The sequence below is a fragment of the Passer domesticus genome, chromosome 1, assembly GCF_036417665.1.
Source record: "Passer domesticus isolate bPasDom1 chromosome 1, bPasDom1.hap1, whole genome shotgun sequence".
In the NCBI taxonomy this organism is placed as follows: Eukaryota; Metazoa; Chordata; class Aves; order Passeriformes; family Passeridae; genus Passer; species Passer domesticus.
Genome location: NC_087474.1, coordinates 103,242,772 through 103,257,319, shown reverse-complemented (window position 1 = coordinate 103,257,319; position 14,548 = coordinate 103,242,772). Strand labels below are relative to the sequence as shown.

Genomic DNA, 14,548 nt, shown 5'->3' with positions numbered 1-14,548 from the left:
TATTTGTAGACGAAAAGGTTGTACTCATTGCATTGATGATTTCATAGTAACAAAAAACATTTTAAAATGTTGGGTTTTAAACTTCAGTAGCAAAACTTCTCCATGGAAAAGAAGCTAATAAATAATTAAGAAACATACCTGGTTGCTGCATGGAAAACACTACCACCCCCCATCCCAAACCCAAACAACACCCTAAAAAACACACAAAATTGAAGCAGAAAGGCTGATAGTTCTCAGAAATTCAAAAGTTATGTTGCATGAAGTAGCATGATATCTTCCCATTGTAATCTGGGTTTTTGTCTTTTTGGTGATGGCAAGGTTGTCTTCACTTACTGCTTTTGGTAAGGGAAGAGGAAAAATTTGTATTTTTCATTCTGCCAAGTTACACACACCTGACATGTGGATGGGTGGATGGATATGTTTTGCTTCCCAGTTTAATTACTGGTGTTGGTGAGGGTGTAGCACAGAGCAGCCATATCCTTCTTTGACACTTGGGGTCAGCAGGGAGTAGAAGGCAGCGTGTCACTGCGCTCTCAGCACCGCAGAGTCCGTGATGACTTGTTAACCTTTTAGAACGTTATTGATTTTTTTTTAAGCTTACAAAGCATAACCATCTTCTTTATTTGGAAGTAATAAGACATCCTTTATTTGGCTAGTAAATGAGTCTGGAGAAATCCCCATCTTTCCTGTGCAGGGTTCTAGGACTTGACGTCCTGTCATAGAAGGCATGAAGTTTTTCAGATATGTGGATGTTTTCTACATTAGACTTCGCCCTGCCAGATATTTACTTGAACCTGACATCTTGTCACAAAGGGCATGAAGCCTTTCAGACTACTGGATATCTTCCACACCAGACTCTGCCCTGCCAGATACTTTCTTTTAAATTGAGTCCCTGGCGCGCAGTCATGCAAGAGAATTATCAGAGCCCCAGTCTGGACCCTTCAGAATCAGCAAACATCCATAAATGATGGACTTGAAGAAATTCTCAGGAACTTAGTCTTTTGATGCATTGAAAGAAAAGCTTACTTGTTCATAGAAAACCATTGCTTTCTGGACAGTTCTACATTTGCCTCTGTGCTCTTGTTCTGGAAGTTAACCTGCTGAATAAATCCTGGTGGAGATATGAGATTTGGGTAGCATTTTTTTATATAACTTGGAGAATTTGAAAACTTTGAAATTTTTTTAGTTCATGTCCACTGTTTAAATACTATTTGACTAAGTGCTGATTTGAATATGACAAGTTCTGCTTTTAAGGGTAGAACATGCACAACTTAAGTGCATGCAAAAATCTGTAATTGCACCTACAAGTTTTATTGAATGTTCTGAAATACATGCACGTCCTGGTATTTCTTGAGAAAATGCACTGTTTCTTTCTTTTACTGGTTGTTACCACTGTTGGCATGGCTCCATGTGAACCATTCATTCAACTACAGCAATGAGGGTTTCCAGTGTTTTTCAAGACATAGTAAGTACAAGTATGCTTCACTAATTTAGAAAGAGCCATAGATTCTACATTCTTCTTTACTTGCCTAAATATATCCTGGTCCCCCTTCTCGGCATCATCTGTGAAGCTTGCCTTGATTTTCTGGTTTCTTGCCTCATGTGGAGATACATGGACAGAAATTCAAGCACAGATCATAGAAAACAAAACCTGATGTGAATAGGATAATATATTATTTCATTGTATTCTGTGATGATGTATACAAGTTTGAGATCCTATTTCTTATTATTCCTTGATGCTGTCAGATCTCCCAGCTGATTAATCCAAAATGGTAAAGCATTCTATCCTTTCTATGTGCCTGAAACTTATAATAAAACAAAGCACTAAATTCTTGGATTTGTTTATGAGTTTGATTTTGTTTTTTTGAAGGCTCTCAAGCAGCTTTTTCAAACATCCTATGTGCTTGGGTTATGCACTAGCTTACCTGTATTCTCAGAGTTAAATTTGTGTATAAAGAGGTTTTGGACAGTTTAAAGGAGATGTAAAGGATATTGAGAATATGAATAAAGGCTAGATATTCATTGTTATTCTCCTGGACTTTCCTGCTGTCATTGAACATTGTTGTCTGTAAGATAAATTCTGCAAGAGCAATTGCAGAGAGCAATGTATCCACTGAGAAGTGATTTAAAATTGCTCTTCAGCTGCTCGATACCTTGTTTGTAGAGTCCCACAAAAATAAATTCCCGTGCTGGCCCTCCTCAACAGTTATGTGCAGTTAGAAGATGGCTGGTCTGTCACCATGGCTTCGAGTGACTCTCTGGTAGAGGTATCATGTAGCTCCTTCCTAGGCCAAGGCACTTGGTAAACACGCAGGAAATGACAGGTTTCATGGCCTTATGGCCCAGAGTGCTTGTTTTGGTTTGTGCGTGTGTGTTTGCTTCTGGGTGGCTTTTTTTTAGGCTTTTGACTAACCCAGTGATGTACTTATTAAAAAGGAAAGAGCTATTATGGATTCAAAACATAATAAAACTTAGAATATTTTGCCCTCTCAGAGCAAGATACTTCATAGAGAACAGTTCTCTCCCCACAGAGAAAATAGAAAACAGACAATACATGACAGATTATTCCTATTCCTTGCGTACTGTGATGATAAACATTGCACATGCTGAAAAATTTGTATTATGCTAGAATAAAAAGTAGAAGTAAAGATTGTCCAATATGTTTTTTTTTGTTCCCAGAATTAGAAGTCCCTTTGTTTCTTTTGTACTTTAAAATGTGCTTTTATCTGAAGACAAGTCTATAGAGGCTCCTAAATCAGTTACAGACATTCTGAGGGAGTCCAAATACTGTTTGAAGATTGTCATGGAATATGAATGGTCACGTTCCTACAAACCACAACTCCTCTAAAAGGAAACCAGAATATTCTGCAAACTTATTTTGGGAAAGGTGCTCATGTATTTATGATTTAAAGTAATTTTTATTTATAGTTTATATGCAAAAAGTTGTCTATAGGGAATGAAGATACTATTCTAAAGCTCTGTGTAATTTTTCAACTTGTCTTTAATTTATCCTGTAGTTTCAGCATAGAGTGTATGACTGAGGATGTTGCTGGTTTTGAAGCCAGAGTAGTTGAAAATCACAATGCTACTGCTCCCAAAAGGAATCACCTTGTTCCACTTTAAGAGGAGGCTTCTTGTAGTCTTCCTACTAAATGATGGGAATTTCCAGTGACAATGACATGGATGCATAGGCTAGACATCTCTGCCTGTTGAGACCTGACCCACAGGAGAGCAGCTGGGCTGTGACTTCTTGTCTTCATGGGGGTTGAGGACGAATTTGTCCAGATTAGAGTTTGTAAAACAGATTCCAGGCCTCTAGTATGGCCTGGTTTGCACATATTTGGAACAGTAGAGTTGGTTTGATGGCAGGTTTTTTCTACTCCCTTTTGATACGCTTCTGAAACAAGTTAGTTTTTAGCATTTGAATGTCTATACTTCCACTAGAATTAAAAACAAGAAATGAGAAATTGGGTGAAGCCTGAATTGGTGCTTATCAATTGCTGATGGAAAGATTCCTTTTGATTTGAAGATATATCAGTGCAATATATCTTGAAAGCGTTCACTCAGTGAGTACTTATAGGTGCCAATCAGACTTAAGATTAATTTAAAAGGCCAAGGCTTGGTCATGTCTATTCTAGCAGTAGCTTGGGAATAACTGATTTACCTCAGCAGAGGTAAATAACATACATAAACCCATTATTTTTTTACTACTAAACATTAATTACTTCGAAACCTAGACTTACTGAATGTATGGAAAATATTTTTGTGTTTCTTTTGTAAAGACAGCAAACACTGCTAACGCTTGTCTGAAAATCACCTGGAGGATTTAGTAAACAAAACCAAATAGTTTTCACTTGTCTCTCTTTGTGGTTTTGTTTGTTTGTTTGTTTGTTTTAATGGGTGGTCCTCAAACTCAGCATCTGAACAAGGTTGTTTAGACTTTGCCTCTTGTTTTAATAATACCTGTCTCTGTTGGTAATTTTTAAAATATTTTTCTCAATTTCTTATGAAAATAGCAACTCTACTTTTATTCTTAAGGTCTGGTTCTCTAAGGTGGGGAGCTGCCCCTGAGCTGTGCAGAGTGCTCCAGACTTGCACTGAGGCATTCTGCACTCCTCAAGTCTGAAGGCTTCAAGCCTTACATTAAAAGCTTAAAATGTTATCAGGTGCTGAAACCCAAACTGAGTCAGGGTTTATTTTATTTGTGCTGTGTAACAGCAGAAAAATGGTTGCTAGAACATAGATGCAACAGAGAGGAGGCAGAATGTGAGATTAATTGCTTCATGTTATTACCAAGACCTTTGTCTTTGGTTTTGCAGAAGGGTATGTCTGTCTGTACCCGCTGCAGTTGTGTGGTATATCAAATGGTGAGCCTTTGTTTGGAAGCTTTAACTGAACGGGCTCAGAAACCAAAAAGTTCTTCCCTGCAAATATTGTGTAGCTGGTTGGGATCTTTATATTCCATGCAAATAGCAAAATATCCCTTTACAACAGTGATTGCACATTTCCCTTTCACAGTAATTTCATTGAGTTTATTTTTCTTCTGGAGAAGGGGGAAAATGGGAGTTTGTAACAGGAAATACAGGCATTACTAAATGAAAATATGTTTGGTACCATCCACAGTTTTGTGGAAATTCTATTTCTGTTGAAAAGCACGGACAGTACATTTTGTATGCCTTATGCTTTTATTAGAATACATTTTTTATTTTGTTACAATGATTTTCCCCGTGTACAGTAATTTTGATGACAGTTGCATAGTAATGATGGTAACGGTGTAATAGATTATTCACAGTTGTAATGGTTATGGTGCCATAGTAATAAGTTGGGTAGGGAAAAGTATTTGGGATACTTTTTAAATGTGTTTTTGTAAAAAATAAGGAAATATATATCATTTAAATAAGACAGTATTATATTCTTACACCTTAAGGGATGCACAAGAGAGATTCTCTGTAATAATGTGCAAATGCCCAAAGAAGATCAGACACAGAAAAGCTAAATTAACATAATTGTAAAGGAAAAGTACTGTGTCTTTGCTTTTGTGGCTCTTATATCCCATAGTGCTGCTGTTTTACAGTCCTTCCATTGTCCATTACTGCAAACACGTCCAGATGAATTCAGCATTTAATGTTAAAAATCTTATAACATGCCAGTTTGATTTGTAGCCCTTCATATCATGGAATGCTAATTAAAATCATATTTTTGCATATGTCATGCCTTTCATGTACATATGCAAATAGAGTCTATTGCCTTTCAGCTATTAGTAATTAACTTTATGAAGGACAGCTGTAATACATAATTAACAAAAATGTTTGCAAGCCCTTTTCACACTGAAAGTTGCAGCAGTAAAATTTTTGCTTATCGAGAGAACCATTTTAGTTTAAAGCTTCAGTCTGATATCTAAATTGTTTGAAGCAGTCACATGACATAATTAAATTGCTGTTATGGTCTTATCAGCAGAAGAATAGTACTTGATAGGCTTCTATCTGTTTCATTACGTATGTCACCAAAATTAAAGTAAATTATCTGTGTTTGCTTTGGTAGAAACATGATGCCAGGTAGTATGTATTTTGTTGCTGCTGTTGGTGCTTTGAAGAATGTCTTGCCAGTTTGAACAATATTCCTGCTCATAGTGTATTCATGAACATGTGCTTCACGTTTTTCATCCTTTTTTTTCACAAGGCTATAAAATAACTAAGGCTATTAATTTGTTTCTGTGTGTATCTCTTTAAATAATTAATACAGTGAAGTTTGACCAGGCATCAGCAGTGATTAAAGCATCTTATCTTGCTGGTTTTTCATGTTTCTCATGAAAAATAATGGAGCTACCTGTATGAAGAAAGGTTGCAGGACAGGCCCATAAGGCTTAAATATATTCAAAGGTATAACTAAAACTGTATTACTTTATAACATCAGACAATGTTTGTCAGGTAAAATAGACTATTATCAGTATAATGTGTGAAATGTTCTAATTTGCAAAGGGAAGCAGAAACAGGTTTTCCTTTTTTTGACCAATGATGTATGGTTGGGACTTGTAAGAGAAAAGCCAAGGGACTGCAAAATGAGGGAAGCTTGTTGTTACAGAATGGACTCCCCAGTCTAAATCACATCCTAGCAGAGGAGGGATTTTTTTAAGGTCTGCCTTTAATGAAATACGTTCAAGTGCATGCTCAAAACAGAAAAAAAAAAGTTTAATAAAATGATCTTTCTCATTTGCTCTTTGACAGGGTGGCATTTGTGATGAAGAAGCATTTGAATACTCATTTGCTGGGCAAACACGGAGTTGGCACCCCCAAAGAAAGGTAAACTGCTTTAAAATTATTTTTCATTGTATCATACCCAGTATGTGGAGGTCTTTTCTGGAATATTTATCTTGCCCACAATGAAGCCATCTGGATTTTTGCCTCAACTCCAAGAAAGATCCAACATCTTTAAGTGTTCTGATGTTGTGGTGCTTATGACATATCTGTATAAAGAAATTCCATGTAAAAGGTGTAGGATTTGCACTTTTTGGGGCTTTTTTTGACAGGTGATATTTTTTTTTTTTAAACTTTCATAGTTGTAAATGTGCATCTCAGTACAAAACCAAATGTTTGGGGTTTTTTGGGTTTCTTTTCCTTTTTTGTTCTGTTCTTGCTGGCCTTGATGCTCATAGGTTTATAAAATTACTTTCTAAGAGGCAAAAGCCACAGAGAAATCAAAAAGAAAGTTTCCTCAAGTGTTCTTGGGCAGGAAGGGAAATTTGGCATTTTCACTATTTTTAATATGAATTAATTTATTTTTTTCAATCTGTACAAAGGTTCTTATTCTCCAACTTTGTTTGCAAGCAGGTTGTTTTTTATATGGTTTAAAATATAACTGTGTTTTACAAACTCAATGGCACTGTGTTTGCAGATAAACAGATTTTGCTTCAGATTTATTTGGCACATTGTGGCTTAGCTATTGCTATTTCACTGAATCTTTGGGCCAACTAGAAAATTGATGTGTTTTGGATAGCCAAAAGATCTCATATTCTCTTTCAGACTGGGTAGATGGAGGTGTTCATTGCTGGATACATGATACTGTTTCAAATATTACTGCCTTCTAACTCATTCTTTGGGGGTAGGCTTTCATAAATAAAGAGTATTTTCTGGTTTTGGTATGAAAAAAAGAGGAAAATAAATGATAGGAGCTGTAGGAGAGCACAGCAAAGCACTTTCTGAGCCATGTTCATTTCTTGTTAAAGACAATGGGAATTGTGGTCAATTAGACCCATTCCTCACAAGTTTGTCATGCTTAAATCATGGAGGAACCTAAGAGTAGGGTTTTAAATTAACACCCCATATATGTCTTAGTTTGACTAAGCACTGGTTTAGGTAGTGCTTTTATTTTTAAGGAGATTTCCTCTACAAAGGGCTTAACCAGAATTTCCCTAACATGTGATTATTCAAGAGTTTTGAGATATTCTATTTAATCTAAAATACACAGTGATGCACTGAAAAAAACAATTACAGTTTCATCAAAGCAGTTATCATAATAAAGTTTATGTTGGTTATCTCTTGTCATAGCACAACAATTACAAAAAGTGTTTTGCTCTGGTGGCTTATTTTATAACTGGAAGCATTCAATACCAATATATTCTTTTACAAGGGGATACTTGCTGTACACTCATCATAAATACAACATAGAGATAACTTGCATCACCCTAGTGAATATGTGCACAATAAAGGATGCATACAATAGATTTCCAAATATAGTATCTTAGCCTGAGAGGAATATTTCTAGTGATGATCATCTTGAAATGAATTCCTAAACAAGCAGGATGCTATAAACTAAAGCAGTCGTTGCAGCTTTTCTTTGAGCATTTTGTTCTGAAGGCCTCTCAGCTGTGGCTGTTTTCCCCATTTCTTCCCGTATTCTTTCAAAGCTTTCTGGCTGGCCAGCATGGCACGAGGAGGAGGAGGCGGAGGGAGGCAGGTTGACAGGTTCTGGCTGCCCAAGGAGCAGAGGAGCCCTGCTGAGGCTTGCAGCCTCCCTGCCCTGCCTGCTGGTGTGACTGGGGAGGCTTTGCCTCCAGCATAGGCAGGTGGAATTGGAGTGACTTCATGCCCTCTTCTTTTGCAATTTCTTCAGCCATCTTTTGAGTATTTCTTTTCCACAATACATTTTCAGGTGGCACTTCAGCTTAATGTAGAGCAGCATCAAACAGTAGTGGCAGAGCTACAACAACAATATAAATTTCTAGTAGCAGTCCCTCGCTGGGGATGGGGGATGTTTAAGCCATGTGAACTACTGCAGTAAATACCAAACCACTGTTGCTTTCCTTTCCACCTTTCCTCTCCTATTATGAGAAAGTTTGATGCCTTTTAATGGCTTTAGGAACCAAAGAAATCCTTCTTCTGCATGTTAAACCATCACTTTAGGCATAAACATATTATAAATTAAGTTACGTAGTTTTCTTACCTATGTAAAACATTAATGCTTTGATTTTAATTTTGCAAGCTTGCTATTTTTTAATTTCTCTAGGACAATATAATCAGTTTATTCTTTATGTTTTGAATTTGATTCTGCCCTCTGATACATTGCATATTATAGCAAATACTAATAGAAGCTAGCTAAATAGGCTGTGACAATTAAATTAATAATGCATTTTATTTGCAAGTGTTTAGTCTTCATGGTTTGACTGATATATGCAAAGATGGTAATTTATTAAAAGTAAATTCATGTAATTGTACTACAGAATTTGATGGACCAAAAAAAGTTGTCAGCATGACTATCATCAAAAACAGAAAATTGAAAAGAAGTTCAAAAGGGTGCTTGAAAAAAATGGTTATAACCCATACACCCCAAGAAATTGAGACCCTTTATACAAACTTCTTAGAATAGAATTGCTGGTGTTAGGCATAGAGATAGTTCTGAAAGGGAAAGAAAAAACACATTTACAATTTAGTATGGAGTATTTAACTTACACACCTTGCTCTCTGTAGCTTTCCATCACTTTCGGGTTTTTTTAATGCACAAAAGGGAGGAGTTATGGAGGCTGTGGAGGTGTTTGCATGGGCAGATGCAGAAAACAAGTGTAACTCATAATGAAATTGCTACTAAAACACCTTTTGTTCGAGTTATTTTCTTTTTTTAAAAGACAGAGTTGATTTAAGGGGAAAATACTGTGCAGTTGAAAATCACATAAGTTTTTAAAAAATAAACTTGTAGTAAAATGTCTGCACATTTTAGACACAAAACCCCCTACTGCCTAGTCCATTATGATCATTACCATTTAATAGCTAACTCAAAAGTGGAATGTTTTAACAGAAAGAATTCCTCTAAGGTATATTTTCCTGTTATTGGAACTGTGATACTGATTTATTGTCAACTTGAATGTGTCTCAAAACTGGCATGTTATCTGCTAAGTCCAAGGCCAGTACATATTTGGTACTTCAGTGTCAGTAATCTTCATGGGACCTATAACTATATCTTATTGGTAGGATAAATCTTTGGCTACACCTTTATTGTGTCTAGTAGACATTGTGGTTGAGGACAAGGTGAGAGCATCGGTAATGTTAATGGTGCCAAGTTCTAATTTCTGTTACATCATTACTGTACTTGTAAATTGTGTCAGAACACAGAACAAAGAGATGTTTCACTGTGAAGATATACACATACACACACATAAAAATATGAGCAAGAAAATAAAAATAAATTCACTAAGTCATTCATCAGTGAGAATAAATTCTGCCACTGTTAAGTACAACTCTGGATTTAGATTTTTTAAATACGAAAAATACACATAAATACTCTTTAAAGATTTTTTAGAGACACCATTAGTACTGTACAATATATATTTTTTAGTTTATGATACTTTCTTAACTAGAGTTCTATCTGATATATCTGTTTTAAAAATTCTTTTACATAAGAAAAAGTCATAGAAAAGCCTTTATAGTTGCTTAATTACCTCATCTTCCTTATGAATTTTAAATGATGAGTTGCCTCTGAAATAACTTTACATATGAGTAATCCCATTGAATAAAATAGAATCATTCATATATGAATGAATAAAGTTGCTGGTAGCACAAACAGTCACTGAATTGGAGTATCTATTATAAAACAATTCTTGTAAAGGTCATTAAAACATATATTTGATTTTGGAAGGTTCTGATATTTTTCATGTGCTTTAAGAATCAGATCATTGTTACAGCGCCAGTAACATCATAAGATCATATGATTTTGAAATGATCTTGGTTGATTGAAAAAACTGTGCAGTGATTTCAACTTGAGAGGAAGAGTTGTAGGTAAATACCTACTACTGTCTAATAGCAACATAAATATGTTTGAGTTGCTTTGTCAAATAATGTTGGAATATAGCATACTTTTAAGTATTGAAGTAAAAAGAGGAAATTCCTAGGTGCCAGTTGTTTCATGTGCTTGCATAAGCCCATCTGAATTTGTGAATATTAAATTCTACTAATATGTAAATATCATGAAATAGACAAGTCTGTAGGTATGTTACTGGAAGGGATTGTTGAGGTCTGAAAGAAAAATAGTCAGGACAAATGAACTCAGGGTTGATGTTCTGTATATTATTTAGAAAACTGTCTTGTAATCAGCCGCTGTGTCCCGATATTTCCATTTTGAATGTAAAACTAGAAGTGTATCAAATCCATCAGTACAACCCTCTTTTCTTTAACTGAACTGTTAATTCTTCCTTTGAAACATTTTTCTTTCTTTGAGTAGAGAAATTTGTGATAGTAACTACAAACACACTGTTTGATACACTGTTTTGGGCGATGCTGCCCCTGCAAAGTAAAAGGATCCAGTTTGATGTTACAGCAAATTCTGGGTAAACAAGTGGCAAAAGTCACAAAGTGTTGTGCCATACATCCATATGAAAAGAAGTTGTTCCAGTCATCCCAGCTTTCTGCTTCCACTGCATAAGTCAACTGTGCAGGCCAAGAGGGTAAGGGTTACTATGTAATAATTTTGTAATAATCTGCTTCAGTTGTTCCAGTTGGTTGTGTTCTGAAGGAGTGTGGCTGTATGTCGCTGTCTCACAGAAGGGTTTCCATTTAGAGGCACTGGCAGTACATGTGGATCCACTGGACAAGAGGCTTCCTGTAATAGGTGGTGTGCTGAGTCTTGCCTTCTAGCTTTCTCATCACCTTTTTTTTACTGCTTCTTGTAAATGAGTTTTTGACTGGAACCCAACGCTAGTAGGTTAACTGCATAGGAATGAAAAGTTTTACTTAATTGATTATTTCCTGCATTTTGCTTTAGAGGGTCTTGGACAGTTGCATAATCATACTTTGGAAAAGCGCTAAAGAACAAAATATAGCTTTTTCTTCAAATATTTACTGATTGGAAGTTTGAGATGAGAGGATGTGTCTGTGTAAAGGACACAACTTTAGCAATGTTTGGGAGCTGAAGTTTTGCCTGATATGCATGCTCAGCTTTCCATGTTTTGGAGGCTTATCTGACCTTTGCAAGCAGTATTTCTCTTTGGTGTTCAGCTCTTGTCTGGTGCTATACTATGTCAGAGTGTGGAACAGGTTCCACAGTCACTTGCTGCCTGAGTGTGTTTCTCTGTCTGTGTCTGACCAAGGAACATAAGGAAGCCACCTGTGATTCCTCAGGTACTGGAAGCAGAAGATGTATTGAAAATTCACAGCTTTCCTCAAGGCTTGTTGTCTGTACACATCATATGCATTTGCTTTGCTAAAAAGAAATGAAGACTAGGCAGACAGACTTTGGAAGACTGCTATCACAAGGATGATTGATAACTTCAGCATCTTTTCAGAAAGAAAAATAACACGTGAAAGACTGTAAAAGAATGAGGTTATTTTGCTACTACTCATTATTTGTTCTTCTTATAAAATCCTGGGAATATTAGAGTTTTGTTCAGAAGGAAGGACAATCTGAATTAAGTTTCTTTTAGTTGCTAGGTATGTGAGATGTTTTTGAAATTTGTGTAGTCAGCAACAGTCTTCCTGTTGTGAAGGCTTAGCTGCTATGGTTAGAAAATAGAGGGAGTCCTGATGGGATTCATGCTGCCCACAGTGAGCACCTTTGACTAATTTTAAGCATCGTATCAAGAAATAAATGATGAGCTCACATTCATAAACAATCGAGTACTGTCTAGAGCACAGATTATTAGTTCCATTAGCAAGAGTATGCTAACCTTGTCAGTGAATCTGTGGAGGACAGTGTGGGTAGCTGCTGAAAGCACCAGCTTTATTTCACAATGGTTTGTTTCCAAGGAAAACACAGTTCCTTGTTGCATGCCATCAGCCAAAAAGTTGTAAGCTGCAAGCTGATCCCTCCTCTGATGCAGTCAGCTGAAAGTTGTTCTAGTTGCATGTCCCAGCTTGCTGCTTCCACTGTGCAGGTCAAGAGGGTAAGGATTAGGATGGCAGTGTATCTCTAGATCCCTTTTTACCTGTGTGGGACTGGTAGCAAGGGACCTCTCCAGACAATTCTGCAGTCTGAGTTACACTGCTTTGAGGATTGTACGTTGTGACATTTATAGATGTGAAATGTTCCATGTCTTGGGTGATACCATGACTTTTAACTTTGATCAGTCTATATAATACAACACAAATATTTTTTGAGAATACTGTAAAGGAAATGGAAACATAATCTCTTGACCATGCTGCAATGAAATATTTTCTATACATTCTGAAGAATCAAGAGGAGTATTTTATAAACTTTGGAAGTGAAAACAGAAGTTCTGTGGCAAATGCTGTATAGACTGATGATAGAAGGTTACTTTCTACTTTTTAGCCACACACTTCATAATTCTTGCATTAAGTTATGATGCCGTCAGGACTACTTTTCTGCAGCAAAGCAGTTGCATAATTATTAAGTATGAATGTTTGTTTATCCAGGTTTACTTAAGTTTCAGCACCTCAAGGTGGAAAGAAAATGCTGGAGAAACATGTTCTGGAGTGAACAGTACCATGAATGCAATTCTAAAATCACCTCCTCAATGCTATGATGTTTAAAAAAAAAGTTGACTGAGACTTAAGTAGTGGAAACATGGAGGTCTTGTACTGTAAAGACAATCTTCTGCAATATGAGCCTACATATTCACTACAGAGCAAGGTGTGCTCTGTACTGATCTGTGGTGGGCAGTGTCATAGGACAGCCCAGTTTAGAAGGGAAGTCCAAAAATCATCTGGTCCAAGCTTTTTAGGGGAGTGGAACCTGGAGGAGATCATCTTGCACTCTGTCCAATCACATGTTGAAAATTTGCAGTGATGAGAGCTCTGCCACATCTCTGAGGAATTTGCTCCAGGGAATGCTTGTTCTTGTGATAATTTTTTTTGTTAAGATGAATTTTTTCCAAGTGTAATTTGTACTTTTTGTCCCTTGTATTCTCTGTGTGCTTCCTTGTAAAGAGAGAGCCTCTTTCCTCTTCGCAGCAGCCGTTTAAGTCTTGGAACACCATAATGGAATACCCTCTTCTCCAAGATTGTGGAAAGAACACTGGTTGTTCTAGCTTGGGTTTTTGTTTTGTACAGAAACTTTTGTTTCTACTGTCTATTGACAGTATTTTTTTAAGAAAAGAGTAACAGTAACATAGTGGATAGTAAAACACCTTCTGATCCTGGAAGTTGATTTGAATGGCACTTTTCTATGTATAAAACAATAGTAATTGACTTCATAAGTCAGTTTCATACTGATTGTTCCACTTTCTCTTGCTATCATAGAATCATAGAATGGCCTGAGTTAGAAGCGACCTTAAAGGCCATCTAGTTCCACCCCTCTGCCATGGAAAGGGGCACCTTCCACAATACCAGGTCGCTCAAAACCCCATCCAACCACTCTTTGAACTCTCCCAGGTATGGGGTACTCACAGCTTCTCCAGGCAACTTATTCCAGAGCCTCACCACCTTCTGCATAAAAAATTTCCTCCTGCCTTCCAATATAAATATCCTTTTTAGTTTAAAACTGTTTCCCCTTGTCCTACCACTTGCCTGTGCAAAAAGTCACTGTCTACCTGTTTTATGAGTTCCCTTCAAGTACTTGAAGGACGCAGTGAGGTCAACCCAAAACCATCTTTTCTCCAGGTTGAACAACCCCAACTCTGTCATAGGAAAGATGCTTTCATAGGAAAGGTGCTTTAGTCCTCTGATCATCCTCATGGTCCTTTGTATCATTCCAAGTTGAAATACAAGGTGATATTTTCTGATGCCTGAGAAAGAGTTGGTCCTTTTAAACAAATATCATGGAATCATAAAATAGTTAAACTGGAAAAGAACTCTGAGATTTTTAAAGTTCAACTGTTAACCCAGCGCTGCTGTGTTCATCACTAACTCATTGCCCTGTGTGCTACATCTACACGTTTTTTAAACACCTCCAATAATGGTGACTCTACCACTTCCCTGCACAGCCTGTTACAATGTTAGAACCTTCCAGTGAAGAATTTTTTTCCTGGTATCCAACCTAAACTTCCCCTGGTTCAATTTGAGGCCATTTCCTCTTGTCCTATCACTTGTTACCTGGAAGAAGAAAGCAAACCTCACCTCATCACAGCCTCCTTTCAGGTAGGTGTAGAGAGTGATATGGTCTCACTTCA

The 14,548-nt window shown here is 36.7% G+C and overlaps 1 protein-coding gene across 10 annotated transcripts in view; it reads left to right on the top strand.

The window, feature by feature from the left end:
• ZNF407 (zinc finger protein 407) overlaps positions 1 to 14,548 on the top strand; it is a 333,728-nt gene that overhangs the window by 124,886 nt on the left and 194,294 nt on the right. For all 10 annotated transcript variants that reach the window (XM_064431970.1, XM_064431956.1, XM_064431960.1 and 7 more), the window contains exon 4: positions 6,225 to 6,299. In XM_064431970.1, coding sequence (XP_064288040.1) covers positions 6,225 to 6,299 — 75 coding nt within the window. The remainder of the gene's footprint in view (positions 1 to 6,224; positions 6,300 to 14,548) is intronic.